Source organism: Ictalurus punctatus, chromosome 19 (genome assembly GCF_001660625.3).
Source record: "Ictalurus punctatus breed USDA103 chromosome 19, Coco_2.0, whole genome shotgun sequence".
Classification (NCBI taxonomy): domain Eukaryota; kingdom Metazoa; phylum Chordata; class Actinopteri; order Siluriformes; family Ictaluridae; genus Ictalurus; species Ictalurus punctatus.
Genome location: NC_030434.2, coordinates 7486295 through 7503081, shown reverse-complemented (window position 1 = coordinate 7503081; position 16787 = coordinate 7486295). Strand labels below are relative to the sequence as shown.

The window sequence follows — 16787 nt, the reverse complement described above, 5'->3', positions numbered from 1 at the left end:
TATATATGTAAAACATATTGCTTTATTTATGTATTAGTATTTTGTGTTTAAAGGGGAAATCCTGTTCTCTTGCTCCATCACTTTTCCTCTATGCAAGCAAATAGGAGTGTATGGGAGTGGCATAAACATGATCACTTTCGTGACATAATATTTGGGTGCAACCAAGGACAGTCTTCTCTAAAGTATTGCCATGTACACACAGAAAACCAACACAGTAATTACAGAGACCTCTTTATCAAGATTAAAGCTATAGTTTTAACTCACAAAAATCCCATTTTACAAAAGAGAATGGTGACACATCAGTTACAATTGAGGAACTTTTACCTATTATATATATCACAAATACAAAGGTTCTGTAGTTAGCAGTGGAGGAGAGAGTACAAAACACACTGAATTGCGTAAAAGTACTGCAACTAAAAGAAAATGACTGAAGTAAGAATGAATAAGTCATCATAAGTTTTTATATGTACACAACTGATCCAAAATTGTTCTACGTATGAATCATGCATATCAGAAGACTTATGTTAACTAATCAAGCGAGCCATGCTAAAGTGTACACCACTTTATGAAAGTCTTTTTATAGACCATCAATTTACTAACCTAGCTGATATTAATTCGCACAGATAGGGGGTATAATTACTTACAGATTTCAGCTGGTTGCTTGCCTTACCTTTCCTTGGAGAACTGCTTTTTCTTAGTGTGTTCAATACTTTTTTCCCGTGTCATTCCACTTTATTACACATAACTTTATTTATGGACTTTAATGTTGTTAATTCTTTATATTTCCAGATTTCTTGAGTTAATACTGCTGTCTGGTGAAAATTTCATGTGAATAACCTCATTGGAAATATATTTACCAAAAAAAAATGTTGACGCGTTCAATACTTATTTTCCCCACTGTAGATGAATCAAATGACATTTCTGTATGAAAAATTCTGGGCACTGTGATCTGCTGATGATCCCAATGAAGAACTTTAAAGTAAACATGGATTTACTTTTTACTATACACACATATGCTATATGAGTGGGGATTTATTTATTTTAATATACACATATGCAGACTTGTATGTACCTTGTTTTCATACTTGGTAACTTTTTGTGAAAATTGGATACATTTAAGGGTAGTTCTAGAGAGTTTCAGAGGGAGGAGTTTGGCAACACTGCTCAATAATCAACAGTATTTAAAGATAGTTAACAGTAGCTGGCTAGCTATGTTGTTGGAGTTTAAGAAGCTTGCTATGTTTATTAGCTAGCTAGCTCATGTTAATTCATTCATGTTTCCACCTATATATATTTAGCAATCTAGCAAATATGCTACTTACACATATCCTGAGTCTTACCTATAGGCTGTGGCAGCATGTACATTTAACACAACAGGCTATTGGCTTAACTGTACATGTTTCTGCAGGTTGGATGTTGAGCTGTGAAATGCCAACATCTCAGTGTGTTTTTAAAAACATAATTTGCAGAGTATCATCATGTTATTTTCTTTGAAGCTTTTAAAGCTGAAGATATATGATCAGTTGGGCCAGGGAAGCTCATCTGTCACCACAGTCTTAGACATTACTACCATTGTCTAAGCATTAGGTGCCTAAAGTATAGGCCTTATGTGTATTTGGCTTAAAGAAATTGATTTATCAACTTAAAAATTTAGGTAATTAGTTTCCTCAAATTGTTTGAGTTAAATGAACTACCTGATTTTACAGTGTATTTAAAATAAAAAAGTAAATGTAAAGATACTATGATTTAATAATACTCAAAAAAGTACCGTTACAGTGAATTATTTACTCAAGTACTATAAAGAGAGTACACGTAGTTTGTTACTTTCACCCCGGTAGTAAGGTGGGGCCATTATCTGCTGCACAGATAAAGCCTTGGACTAAATTAAACAAGTAATCAACACTAACAGTATAACACAGCATAGCATGAAAGTCATGGACTAGGCTTAGTCTTTATTCAACACTGTACGTGTTTATTTTCAAGTTTGGTGAACAAAGAACAAAGATCTTTGACGCCATTATTCATCATGTGAGTCAAAGCACAAGCATACAAGTATCAACTTAGTTTAAATAAACACTTTTTTGATGTACATAAAGCCCAAGTGTCACAGCGTAAATTACAGTCCTCTTTCAAAGGTACATTAAACCCCTAATATACTGCAACCATGGGCATGTTCCTAGCAAAATGTTAAAGTCAATATTATACACACACAAATTACAAATGCTCAGGGCCCTTATGCCAAACTGCTTTGATCTGTTTGTTCAGTGATCACATGAGACAAGGCCTACAGTAACAACAGTTTATTAAATCTTTTCAGAAAGAATGATTCATTCATGCACTGTAGGACTATTAATAAAAAAAATATCCTGGAGTATAATGACTTGCCAAGACATGTCATTATAAAAGTACCACCAGTAGCATTGTTGTGATCCAAAAAAAAAAAAAAAAAAAAAAAAAAAAAAAAAAAAAAAAAAAAAAAAAACACCTTTTTGTTGACCTGCATGAAGAATAATGGATTTACAAAATTTGCCAATTTTATGAATGTTCATTTGCAATGTGTGAGCCATCATTTCTCATAACTAATCAGAGCAGGGTGTAATTTACAGAAAAAGTGAACTGCCAGATCCCAAGTCTGATGTCATACACCTCAAGGCTCCAAGACCTCATGTGACACGTGTGGAAAAAAAGACATTTTCCCTGGGTATATAGACACAGACACACACTCCACTGCAAATATTAACTGCGTGTTTTGCACTGTATGACTAAGGGGTTATTTAGATAGCCTTACCTACAAACTCAAGGGCATATGCATACACATATGCTTACACAAACACATTTAGTGCAAGAGGTGTGATCTGAAGTGTGATTGGAGTAGCAAATGTGGCTCTACAGCTGTGCAGGCCTACGTGAGCCTTGGCATGAACGCACTCCTCCTTCACTACTGCGGTCGCTCTCGTCTCTATCCCTCCTTTATTAACTCTGTCCGTTTCCCACTCTTGCTTTGGCTCGGTCTGAATCCTCTCCCTGCAGCTTTCTCTCTCCTCTCCCTCCCTACTTTCCAGCTTTCTGGCATCTCATTCCAGAGACCTTGACAAATGAATGATCACGTCACGTTCAGTCCTTACCAGATATCGGAGACGTGTGAATAGCCATGCAGAGACAATAGTGAGACTAGGTTTTTTTTTTTCCCCTCTCTCTCTCTCTCTCTCTCTCTCTCTCTCTCTCTCTCTCTCTCTCTCTCTCACACACACACACACACACACACACAAAGCCTGTGCAAAAAGGGGCCTTTCTTTTTCCGTCTTTCCTAGATCCAGATACAAATATAGCAAATATGTAAACGTGAAATACAGTAAAGGGATAAAAAGGCAAAAGTAGAAAACAAATCAACTCACTGAGACAGCCAGTCTGTCTGTCTGTCTCTCTTTTCTTCAGACTGTTGCCAGGGTGACTAAACACATCTGCAAAACTTGTACGGTGTCATACGTGTGTGGGAATGGCTATGGCTATGGCTATCAGATTCCCTCATACCATATACAAACTAATCATGAACCAAATGACAAGTGCAGCTAACTTAAAAAAGGGCACCAAGTCAAGGTTCAACTGACACCCTGCCAGATACCTATTCAGCTCCCTCTGCTTATACACGGACTAGCAAAGAAAAGAGAACTTGTACATGTACTGATAGCAGGCACATATTGCATACACAGACAAGGACACTGGAACTGACGTGCACACACACAATCAGTAACAGTACAAAGGCATACAAAAACGGGTCCAGAACAAGAGTGATTGAAGTGTGTCATGGTTTGTGGATACTATATTATCAGCGTAAACACATTTAAGTTTATAAAATCAAAGCAGAAGTTTTCCTTTAAACACAGATCCTTCTAACAATATTTCCAGTTCATGGAAAAGGTAAAACTCAGGTCAGATCATTGTAAAATAAAATCTCCTTCAGCACTAGTTTGAATCTCTAGTACATGATTCCCATCAGTGCACACATGGCCTCTTTCGCCATCTAGTGGTCTCATTGTAAAACTCAATTACTTTATTTACTAAATATTAGTTTACTAATCAACTACATGTCTGATTTTATATAACATATTTGTTAATATCCATCCATCCATCCATCCATCCATCTTCTACCGCTTACTCCTTCTTCAGGGTCGCAGGGGAACCTGGAGCCTATCCCAGGGAGCATCGGCCACAAGGCAGGGTACACCCTGGACAGGGTGCCAGTCCATCACAGGGCACAATCACATACACACTCACACACCCATTCATACGCTACGGACACTTTAGACACGCCAATCAGCCTACCATGCATGTCTTTGGACTGGGGGAGGAAACCGGAGTACCCGGAGGAAACCCCCGCAGCACGAGGAGAACATGCAAACTAACACACACGGCCCCGGCGGGAATCGAACCCCGGACCCTGGAGGTGTGAGGCAAACGTGCTAACCACTAAATTGTAATATTTTATAGCTACTGTATTGCACATTCACTTTAATTGAATTATGACAAACGTTGTGAGAATAATTTTTAATCATTATTATTCTTACCAACTTGTACAAATCTACGCCACAGACTTTTTGGCATGCATTGTTAGTGTGATACAGGCACAGTAAAGATTTGTAGACTGGATTCCAATCACTCTGCAAACGTGCCACAACTCAACTGCCCATGTCACTAATTTCACATTAAATCATTTTCAGCATGACTGCAGTTGCATTGAACTATGGGATTTCGTGCAAAAATAATGGACTATATTCACAAAATTCAAGAGTGTTGGGTTAATAAAATGCATCAGGCTCTGAGGAGATCAGAATTTTAATTGAAAACATAAAATTGCCATTTCTAAATAAACTGATTTGCATAATGAGTGCTGAGATATTAGATCAGTTAATCAAAATACACCGGTGACTATTCAATAATGTACTGCACCACATGTCCATACAAGCATAGTTTTAAAATGTAATTCCAAAAATAAAACAAGTAAAATCACAATATTCAAGTCCACCTCAGTATAGATGATCATTTCAGAAGAGTGGATTGTAAACTATTCCCAGTATCCCTGAGCATTAGGTGAAAGATAATTAAAGGCACAGTCAGCCAAGGGAGCAGCAGTGGTGGTGTTGCTTAAAACTCTATTCAGCATATTGACAAAAGTTGCACTTACAAAACACTATAACTTTAGCAAACAGAATGAAATGCTCTTGAGAGTTTAATAAAAATGTGTACTTAAATAAAAATGGTTCTTGATTATGAAACAGAAATAATTTTGTATCATCCATCTAAGCTGATTTATATATATATATCTCCCAAGACCCTGACCAGAATATAGAAGTTAGTTTATCTAGTTTCTTTATCCTGGTCATCAAGGACTGCTGAATAAAGGCAGGTTTCTGTTTACTCTATTCTTTCTGTCACACAGCGCAGCCCTGTCAATGACTGTTACACAGGTCTGGTGTTTTTCCAATGATTCCCCTTAATTTATTATAGAAATATAGACAATGAAAAAAGAGCCATTCTGTTACATTCAAATAATCATTCGGTTTTTTAGCCTACACTGTTCCTGCCGGTGGTATCATGTTTGGATAGTAAAAAAGACTATTTACACAATAAAAGAATCAGCTTTGACAATTGCTTGGTGGAATTTGGGCTGTTCCTGCCACTCAGCTGATGGAACAACATACCACATCACCACTCCTGAGGGATTGATTGAGACAACAAACTCTGTGGTGTCCTTCAGTGTAGGCATGGTCTTCTCCATGAACACATCATACACCTGAGAGAGAGAATGTTACAGCTATTACTTCACTATAATGTGAATAAAGAATGGCAAGCAAAACAATAATGCATACATTAGGACTCTTTTGGAGAAGGAAAAATGATTGCATCACATTGCTGAGAGTTTAGGTGCAAGTTGCACAAGCTATCAAACACACAAACACAGCACTTACCTTATAGCTGCCAGGTGTGTAGTCGAGCACCTTCAGAGATGTCTGATAGCGGTACGGCATATCTGTTCTTCTGCTGAAGAACACCAAAGCACTTGCTTTATTAGACAGAGGACGCCAGAACACCTCTATGCCATTGCTCTCCTGAGAAAAATGAGAGAAACAGAAAGAAGTAGTTAGCAAGAGGAATGGTTTGCAAAGTCCTCATCAATTCACTTTCTATCTTCTATGAATTTCAATCTCACAGCAAATACCTTTATCAGGCATCTTCCTTGGATGCCCAAGGGGTCCTGGTTGATGGCGATGGCAGCTTTGTTCTGCAGTATAGCACGTGCCCCGCTGTTTAAGGTCCTCAGGTCATTAGACATGAAAAGAGGAGCTGCCATTATTGCCCACAGTGCCATCTGAGAACGAGACTGGTCCATGCTGAGGCCAAAATCTCCTATGACCAGCTGGGAACATTGTATATTGTAAGATTTCATAAAATTTTCCACCATGAGCACTGGCACTGATGCTAGCTGAAGGTAAAAACATAATAGCTAAGAAGAGTATTGTTGATCATTGTTGTAGTCACACTGCTGATGAATTTAGAGATTTGTCAAGAGATATTAAGGTCCAAGATCTGTGTACTTTGAGTTTTTCTATGTATTATCTGCCTGGAATGGTGAGCTTATGGTTTTTAGTGTATCTGCTTTGCTCTGATAACTTTAAGTATTGTTTTAGTATGTCTACACAGATCTACAGTAAACATGTTTGGCAGACATCTGGCAGATGGCAGCTCATACCCTGAAGCTAAATCCCAGCAAGACTGAGCTGTGTTGTGTCCCTGGAGATGCATCTCCATTTGATCTTCCTAGGGAACTCTTAGATCACACCATCTGACAACAAATGCAAATTTCCTGCATCCTTCCTGCATCATGTGGACATCTCCTTCAGGATGATCCACCCAATTCTCTCCACAGAATTGCTTGTTCAGTGCCTTATGCATCATCCTGTAGCTGCCTGCATCAGCTGTAGAACAATACCTACTAGGGGTGTTCTGGTTTATCATTTTCACAGTATGACAATATTCTATAAATATCACAGTTCTCACTGTATCATGGTATTAATCGATTATTTAAAAGTATCTTTCCAGATGCGTAAACAGGACTGGACTAAAATCCCAGAGATACTCTGGTAATAATTATATTTCCTCATGTACACCAAATCCAATCTGACTTTAGAAATATATACATTGTCACTTACATTGTCAATATTTATCATATTGTTATTATAAGAGGAAAGAGAGAGTGGCTGTGATTAAATTAGATGGAAATGCATTTTAATCTGTATTTTTTTTTACAAAGTTAACAGTGAAGGAACCATTCATTCATACCCTCTGGCTAACACTGAAATTGTAACACCGCTATGGCCTACACAGCCAAAAATGGCTCACCTCCCCACCTACTGGATCAAGACATGTATTAAAACTCTCCTTTGTACTGTCACCCATATGGTGGAATGAACTTCCCTGGCTGTCTGTACTGCAGAGTAACCTTCAAACAAAGGCTGATGACCTACCTCTTCACTTAAATGAACACTAATTAAAAAAAAAAAAACCTTTAAAAATGTCTTAGTTGTACTGTTGTTTTTTCTATATGAACTTGTATAAACTCCTCTCATGGTTTTAGTATGGTACTATTCTTAGATACTGACCTATTTGTACTAGCATGAGGATATGTTTTTGATGGAGACTTCAGTAAGTCACTCTGGATTAGGCTATCTGCCAAATGCTGTAAATGTAATTCTGATACTGTCAGTAACAACATTAACCCTGGCCAAGTTATATTACGTATGAACATATTACTCCAATGTGCGAAACAATAATACTCCCTACCATGTCAGGGTCATTCCAGCGTCCTGGTCCAGCAGCAGGCTGCAGGATATCCTGGTTTTTTGCAAACCAGTCCACAATGTTCAGGATGCTGTCCCATGAGTCCTCAATATCACCATAATTACGCCACAGGTTACAGATCTCGCCAAGCAGAGTGTAATTTATCTAGCCAAGAAGAAATAAACTGCATACTTTAGATACCACATGTTACATGAACTGATATGAATTGTTCAATGAATTTAAAATTGTCTGGTTGTGTATATTGCAATTGGAAATTACTTAAATAAATCAATTAGCATTTCACTCACTTTAGGAGGAAGTCCACCCTGGTAGGCAGGCCAACTGCAGGAATAGCCAATCGGACGGCCGGTGGCATTAAGGGCTTTTGACATACGTGGGTAGCCTGTTAAACAGAATGCAATACAAATATGTACGGTATTAGAAATAGACACAAGGTTCAGCCATTTATGTACTGATAATAGTATCATATGTGGTGTTTCATAGCTTCTTACTTATTCGATCATTGGATGCTAATTTTTAAAAAATTTTAAAAATTATTTTTTTCTTAAAAATCATTTTTTTATTACCAAAGCCCTGCAAAAACTGAAACAGCCACTGTACCATTAGTAGGGATAAGGAAAAATCTATTTCTTAGCTACATCTGATTTCTTTCTTGAAAGATCTTTGATACTTGATACATGAAAAGTCATAAGCAGACTTTTAATAATGAAAAAAATTCATTAAGCAGGTAATTCCTACTTTCAACCAATGCTTGAAAAATACCTTATGAATAATAGTGATATATTTGCCTATTCAAATTAGATGATAATCAAATATTGTTTCAGCAACATTATCTGTACTGACAGATTTTTCATTCTTTCCACCTTTGTACTGTCTCTGCTTATCTGCTTCTTTTCCCTCCCCCTCCCTGTTCTCTACATTGTCTCTTACCCTGCTCCTGGTCAGTGGCGTTGGAGTAGCAGCCATCAAGTTTAAGCATGTCAACTTCCCATTCAGCAAAGGTCTGTGCATCAGTCTCAATTTTATCCAGGGTTGTACCAGGGTATCCTCCACAGGTGTAAGTTCCCAAATCACCATAAATTCCCAGCTTCAGCCCACGGTCATGAACATAGCGTGCCAGTTTAGCAATGCCACCTGGGAACCTGTTGGGCCAGCCACACACAAAACAGCATATGTTAAATAAATATACATGCAGACAGTGTCTAAGGATTCATTCATAAACACTATGTTTATGCTGTAGTCAGTGTATACATTTTATTATTTTAAATACTTTGTATATATACACACACACACACACACACACACACCAATTCATATACTATACACACACACACACACACACACACACACACACACACACACACACACACACATAAGCACATAACATGAATCCATGTATTATTAGAATTTTTCTTTATTATTATTATTATTATGATGCCATCATATTAATAAAACATGCAGTACAATGATGATACAAGTACAATATAAAACTGTCAGCAGAAATGGTGGAAAAACATAATTAAATGTAATTTATGAAAGGAAACATGATTAATAAAATAGCAATATCATTATATTGAACATCATTTTGTGAAGTACAGTACCTCTTTGGATCTGCCTGCAGTCGTCCTTGTGTATCTCTGCTCTTTGATGCCCAGCAGTCATCAATGTTAACATAGACATAACCGAGCTCTCTCCAGCCATCCTCAGCCAGTCGGTCTGCCATGTCCCTGAACAGCACCTCACTAGACCAAAGAAATAAAAAATAATGAAAAATTTTTTTTTAATAAAATAAAAGACAGAGAGCTAAGGATCATTTAGAGAACAAGATATCAATGTCTGTCATATAAAATTTTGTAATCAATTCCAGCGACATGATAAGGAGGATCTCCATATGCTTGCATCTCTTTAGGCAAGTTTAGAATAGTCATATAAACAAACCAGAACGACATACTACAATTTTCTGGAACTAAGATGCCCAAACCTGTTTCAGCACGACAATGTGCCTGTGCACAAAGCAAGCTCCATGAAGACATGGTGTGTGAAGGTTAGACTGGAAGAACTCGAGTGTCCTGTACAGAGCCCTGACCTCAACCCCACTGAACATCTTTGGGATGAACTGGAACGCCGACTGCACACCCAGACCTCCTCAGTACCTGATCTCACTAATACTCTTGTAGCTGAATGATCACAAAAAATTCCCCCAGCCACGTCCTAAAATCTAGTGAAATGCTTTCCCAGAAGAGTGGAGCTTATTATAACAGCAAATAGGGACTAAATCTGGAATGGGATGTTCAAAAAGCACATACAGTTGCGATCAAAAGTATTCAACCCCATTGCAAATCAGCCAAAACTTACAGACTTTCAGCTGTTCACAATGAACAAATCAAATAAAAGCAATTGAAATAGTTCAACACAACGAATGCTTCAAGTGGTTTTCAACTGAAATTCAACTGAAAATGCAACTTATAATGACTTTTCCAGCTTCAAACTTATTCAACCCCTGAACAGAATCCCTCACAACAGCACAAATACACAAAACAGGTGTTGTCTCAAGCACACCTGATGCAAATAATCAAGGGCTTCATTAGTTGCACCAGGTGTGCTTGAGCTGGAACACATGAAATACCTGAACTGTTTAGGGGTAGAAAACATACGAAGTACCTGGACGGAGCAGAATAAGGAAGCTATCAACGGCTGCAAGCAGATTTCTGAGAAACTAGGTTGTGAAAAACCCTCGAGTGACTGCAAAAGACCTGCAGCAAGACTTGGTGGCAACAGGCACTGAGGTTTTAGTGAGCACAGTATGGTGCGTACTAAACGCAGAAGGTTTCCATGCCAGAACTCCAAGACGTTCACCACTACTGACCCAAAAGCACAAGAAAAGTCGGCTCGAAATCATATAAATAAGCCACAGAAGTTTTGGGATTCTGTTCTGTGGAGCGATGAACCAAAACTGAAACTTTTCGGCACGATGGATCAGCTGTATGTCTGGAGGAAGAAGAATGAAGAAAGAACACTGTCCACAGTCAAGCATGGTGGTGGCTTGGTGATGCTCTGGGGCTGCTTTGCATCCTCTGCCCCTGGAAACCTGCAGTATGTTGAATGCAAGATGGATTCATTGAAGTATCAGGAAATTCTAGGAGAAAACGTCATGCTGTCTGTGAGGAAGCTGAAGCTTGGGTGTCATTGGCCCTTCCAACAGAACAATGATCCCAAGCGTACCTCAAATTCCACCAAGGTTTGGTTGCAGGAGAAGTCCTGGAAGACTCTACAGGGCCATCACAGTCACCTGACTTGAACCCCATAGAAAATCTCTGGTGGGATTTGAAGAAGGTGGTTGCAGCACGCAAACCCAAGAATATTACTGAACTGGACTCCATTGCTCATGAGGAATGGGATAACATTCCTCAGGAATGCTGCCAGAAGATATGCATCTCGTTTGCAGCAGGTCATAACAGCAAAAGATGCTTGTCATGAAGGGGTTGAATAATTTTGAAACTGGAGAAATCATTATAAGTTGCATTTTCAGTTGAATTTGGGGAAACACACTTGAAGCATTTGTTGTGTCGAACCATTTCAATTGCTTTTGTTTGATTTGTTCATTGCAAACAGCTGAAATTCTGTAAATGTTGACAACAAACCTGATTTGCAATGGGGCTTGAATAATTTTGATTGCAACTGTATGAACAATCTCTCAGTGTGTGTGTGTGAGTGTGTTTCCTCTTTTCTTAAAATCAACTTCCTGTTTCCTCATCAGAATATTCCCATAATGGTATTTGAGGAAGCAATTCAAAGAACCATTCACAGGTTTCTTCACAGGTACATTTTAATGTCAGTTCAAAAACATTTTAGATTTCCAAACATTAGTTGTCCACCACAAAATGAAATGTTAAAGAAAAATGTTTGCTGGGGTTTGCTTAAAAAAAAAAAGAAGGAAGTGCGACAGTCAAAGTATCCAGAAAAACTGGTTGGTTCAGCAAGTAAATCCTTCCAGCTCATGTCCTTATAAAACTGCAAAAAATGTACCAGAGACTTAGAAAACGACACAACAAATGTTGATTTTGTTTTATTTATTACATTTAATAGCTCTTTATAGTGTTTATGTAGAAATGTTAATTTCATAGTTTTTGAAGGCATATGTGCTCTACAGCATTTCTTTGCATGTGCCTCAGACTTATAACTTTTGTTTTCAATTCCAGTGCCTAACATGCTGCCAATGATGGTCAAGTTCATATAAAAGTGCCAGCTACAAATAATATTGCCAAAGCACATAGCAATTGTATAATTGAGTAATATCCCATAACTGAGGCCAACTGTGCAATCAAACACATAAGCATCAGAGCAGTGATGGAACGTCATGATGGGCCTCTGTGCAAGCATTAGACTGTTGTACATTGTCACTACTCACATTGCCAGTTACACACCCTTAATATTTCATAAACATTAAGCCCTGTTATTGCCAGTAATACTGTGTATACCTGCTTAAGATGACCAACATCGTCATAGCAATGCAGAAAACGAGCAATAATTCGTTCACACAGAAACACATAATAACAATTATAACCACTGGCACTGGAACACTTACCTTACTGTGGCTGGCAAATAAATGCAGCTACCATTAATTAGCTTTGGCTGAAAATACAATGATACTACCCAATTTAGTTAGAACACTAAATGATATGATAACTGCAATAATACTAGACCTGTACAAGAAATGAATCTTTACTAAGAAAATACTGGCATTTAAATATACTACATACAGTGAATTAACTCTTAGGTGCATGAAAAGTATCAAACCATTAACCTTTGCTGACCATTTTAAGACAGTTTCCCATGTTCTAGATATACTCAGTTGTCTGTAACTGTAAACTGTAAGTCGTTTGGGTTAAAAGATGAGCCAAATGAGATAAATGCAAAATTCTAAATTTGAGACTTATTAAATGTTGCAAAATTAAAATGAAAATCAAGAAAGGGAAAAAAATCCTTTCATTTGTAAGCAATGAAGAAAAAGCTTAACATGGAGTCACACACCATGTTGTAATTGGCTCTGGAGTAAAAAGTCAGAATAGGTAAGAATGGTATACAGTGCAATGTCAGAACGATTTCCCTCTCCCACAGCATATCTGCAAGCCTTCTTATAGCAGAATACAGTTTTTATGCTTCTGCTACTAATGCCTAAATCAGTCCGTCCGCCACTCTGTCTGCTCGTCCGAGATTCTCGTTAGCACCATATCGCAAGAACAAGTGCTTGAATGGTTGTAGGATCTATACAGAATGATCACTGTAACCAGTAGATGAATTAATGAGATTTCTGAATTGATCTAAACAGGATCAAGATTAAAAGCAAGATCATATGTCTTAAATATTTTTTCTTCAATTGTTTCCTTCCTGTTTGAAGTATATTTTAAGGGTTTAAAACAAGGAGTAGACTTGTGGTGAAGGCATCTCCATCAATGCTGCTGCGGTCAAGATGTACTTGTTAGATTTTTAATTTTTTTTAAAAAGATAAACATAGCATATTGTTTCATTGATATACATTGTTTCATTGTTTTATCATGTGGCGTAAATGCTGTATTTTTTTTCCATCTGAGCAATATCTCTGCATATATCATTTAAAGTCTGTTTGACTTTTCTGTAGATATTGTTTACATTTTCCTTTGCAAGGTGTTCATGGGTTTGTGAGTAGACTACATTTTGAACCTATACTTACCTAATGCAGTTCTGAGGATCATTTTCACAATCAATGTCACAGCGGAATCGCTCCCATGCCAGCCAGCCCATGGGTGGGGTCCTCATCAGACCATTGTCCAGAGCCTGGGTGGCCGAGGAGAATGCCAGCAAAAAAATAACCACTGTTTGTTGCATGCCTGAATGAAAGCACCAAATGGAAATCAGATGGCAAGGATGAAATTAAAGGGTAGCAAAAGGGATTTACTTACACAAAATAAATCACACTTAGACATGGTTTAAAGCACAAATTACTACCAAAACAAATATAACTTGTCACAATCAACTACCATCCTCACGCACTGTCATGTGAACTCAGTTTCAGTTTAACATATTTCTTAGATACAATGCTAGTGTCTTACATAAAAATACTATATGGCCAAAGGTTTGTGGATACCTGACCATCACACCCATACGTGGGTCTTTCCCAAACTGCTGCCACAAAATTGGAAGCACACAATTGTATATGTCGTCTTTATATGCTTCACTGGAACCAAGAGGTCCAAACCTGTTCCAGCATCACAGTGTCCCTGTGTACAAAGCGAGCTCTATGAAGACATGGGGTGTGAAGTTTGGAGTGGAAGACCTCAATTTTCCTGCACAGAGCCCTGACCTCAACCCCACTGAAGAGCTTTGGGATGAACTGGAACACCGACTGCACCCCAGACCTCCTTCAGTGCCTGGCCTCACCAATGCTCTTATAGCTGAATGATCATAAATCCTCACAGCCACACTTCAAAATCTTGTGTAAATCCTTCCCAAATGAATGGAGGTTATTATAACAGCAAAAAGGGGGACGATACCTGGAATAGGAGGTTCAAAATGCACATATGGGTGTGATGGACAGGTCTCCACATACATTTGGTCATATACTGTGTATAAGTTTTGAAATAATTGATCAATACAATCTTCAGTGGAGGGGCATGATACTTAACCATTAAGGTCATTTATAGGATAGTCACAGTGTTGCTGTATCCTTAAATGTAAAAAATTAAACACGTTATGGAATCACTCATCTGACCTTGTCCAGTATCTGCTATGATGACAACTATGAGGCTCTTTAGTAAACATGCAAAACTGCTGAAATAACTGGGTTATTGCTGTGTCAGCAATACTGGAGAATAACGCCTTAGTCCTTCAATAAAAAAATGAAGCTGCTCCGCATTGTATGACACCTTGTGACTCCTCACCTGATGACTCCAGGTACACCAAGCACATATCCACATAATTGAAACATTCACAAAGGCAGGACCTTCCCAAACAAGTAGTTATTTAAACAAATGAGAGTTTTGGGAGGACTAAGCCTTTGTTTTCATAGCAGTGAGACATAGGATTATACTTGGTGTACTATTCTATTGGATTGATGTTTTACCACGATCCACTGTAAAGATGTTATCTTCCGACAGGTTTATCATGTGATTTATAAGGGTTAGTTCTTGCCAAGTGTTAAAAGAGTGGCACAAGTTTTTCAGTTCAGGCACATTTTGTAGTCTATACACACACACACACACACACACACACACACACACACACACACATGTATAAACATGTCTCAAGAGGTTTACAGTTGATTAGTAACACTAAACATTTTATTCCTGTGTTTTCACCACGGCAACGAGTGTAAAAACAGTTAAAGTTAACAGAACTCAGGTTAAGAAGCCATTTATTAGCTTACACCCCATGACACGGTTACAGTACTTTACTCATTCTCAAAGTGTAACATCCTCTAGCGGTTACAGCATGCTACTGTAATTACAATGTCTCAGGTTTTTCCATGTTTTATTGCAGCACTCATTGTGTTATGGTTTATCGTTCGCTGCACTCTAATAAAGCTTATGAACCTTTACAATATTGGACTTTAATACTGTAACGTGAATATAACAAGGCTTTAATGCAATGCATCCCTCTAACAAACCACTTCCGCTGGCAGGTGAAGGCATCAAAGCTGGTCTAACTAATGTTTGTTTATTTATTAATGTCTAGCCTTTCCATCTGGGGAGTGGTGTGTTTTAATATATTGTTAAATATACTGCATCTACAATATGTAGAAACAACAGGATAAAATCCAGTGTATGATGGGGCTTTGATTGCTATTTCCTGAATGATGAGATTAGGAACGAACAAGACGAGCACCAGGACGAAATGAAAAACGGAAGTGACGTTTGTTCGGCTAAGGACTGATGACTATGTGCAGAATTAGTCTTGATATTTCTCGCTAAAATTTAGTTTTAGTCTACACAGTGATTCCACTCAAAGCCGGCATGTTTTCCTGTGGACTCGCTACTCACCGATACCGACGTAGAATTTCCCGAAAATCCCCTTTTCCGGAAGCGAGGTTTCTGCAGCCTGAACAGATTAACAGCCAAGGTTATAAGTCTGGCAATGCAGCAACTTCTTGTTTGCCTTGCTCTCTAAATGAAGCAGATTTGTAGCGGATATTGTTGCTCTAAAAGCAGTTGTGAGAGAAGAGTCATGTGGACGGTTTTGTGTGTCATGTGCTGCTACTGTCAGCTGACTTCAAGGGCTGTGTTTCAATCGCACTTCCTGGGAACTCCCAAGTCCCATTGCTCATCTGATCACACGCGGGCGACCTCTATTGGTCAAAAGTGTGTATTGCATAGTGACAACTCGAACGCAAAACATTCCTGCTGTTGGGCAGAAAACGCGCATTCTCCACTACAACAGGGGGTGTTCCAGAAAGCGACTTTAACTAGTAAACCTGATATGCGTGGAGATTGTGCCCTGTATTCTAAACCATAAATGGGATGCCAGTCCATCACAAGGCACCATGCACATGATGATGTAAGTCATGATGGCAGCAGCAGAATGAATTCAGAACTCATGCAGCAAGACAATGATCCAAAACACACTGCCAACTCAAACAGGATTTTATCAGGGGGGAAAGTGTATGGTTTTAGACTGGCCAAGTCAATCACCAGACCTTAACCCAACTAAGCAGCATCCCACCTCCAAACAAACAACAACTGAAAGAGCTGTGGTAAAAACCTGGAAAGGCATCACCAAAAAAAAAAAAGAAACCAATAATTTGGTGATGTCAATGAGTCACACTTGATGCAGTTATTGCAAGCAGAAATATGCAACCAAATATTAAGAGTTATTCACTTTAATTTACATCAAGACTCAACAATTCTCTGTCCCTATACTTTCGCTCACCTAAAAATTGGGTGGTCCCGATACGAAAC

General features: G+C 38.3%; 1 protein-coding gene across 1 annotated transcript; it reads right to left on the bottom strand.

Moving 5' to 3' along the window:
• Nucleotides 1-4815: 4815 nt before the first annotated feature.
• naga (N-acetylgalactosaminidase, alpha) lies at nt 4816-16108 on the bottom strand. Its single transcript, XM_017494676.3, has 9 exons — nt 15873-16108; nt 13568-13724; nt 9459-9599; nt 8788-8999; nt 8145-8239; nt 7840-8001; nt 6218-6415; nt 5967-6107; nt 4816-5791 (listed from the first exon to the last, which is right to left on the bottom strand). Exons 2-9 carry the CDS (start codon nt 13720-13722, stop codon nt 5618-5620), a joined length of 1278 nt encoding a protein of 425 aa, XP_017350165.1. The 5' UTR covers nt 13723-13724; nt 15873-16108; the 3' UTR covers nt 4816-5617.
• Between the last annotated feature and the right edge of the window lie 679 nt (nt 16109-16787).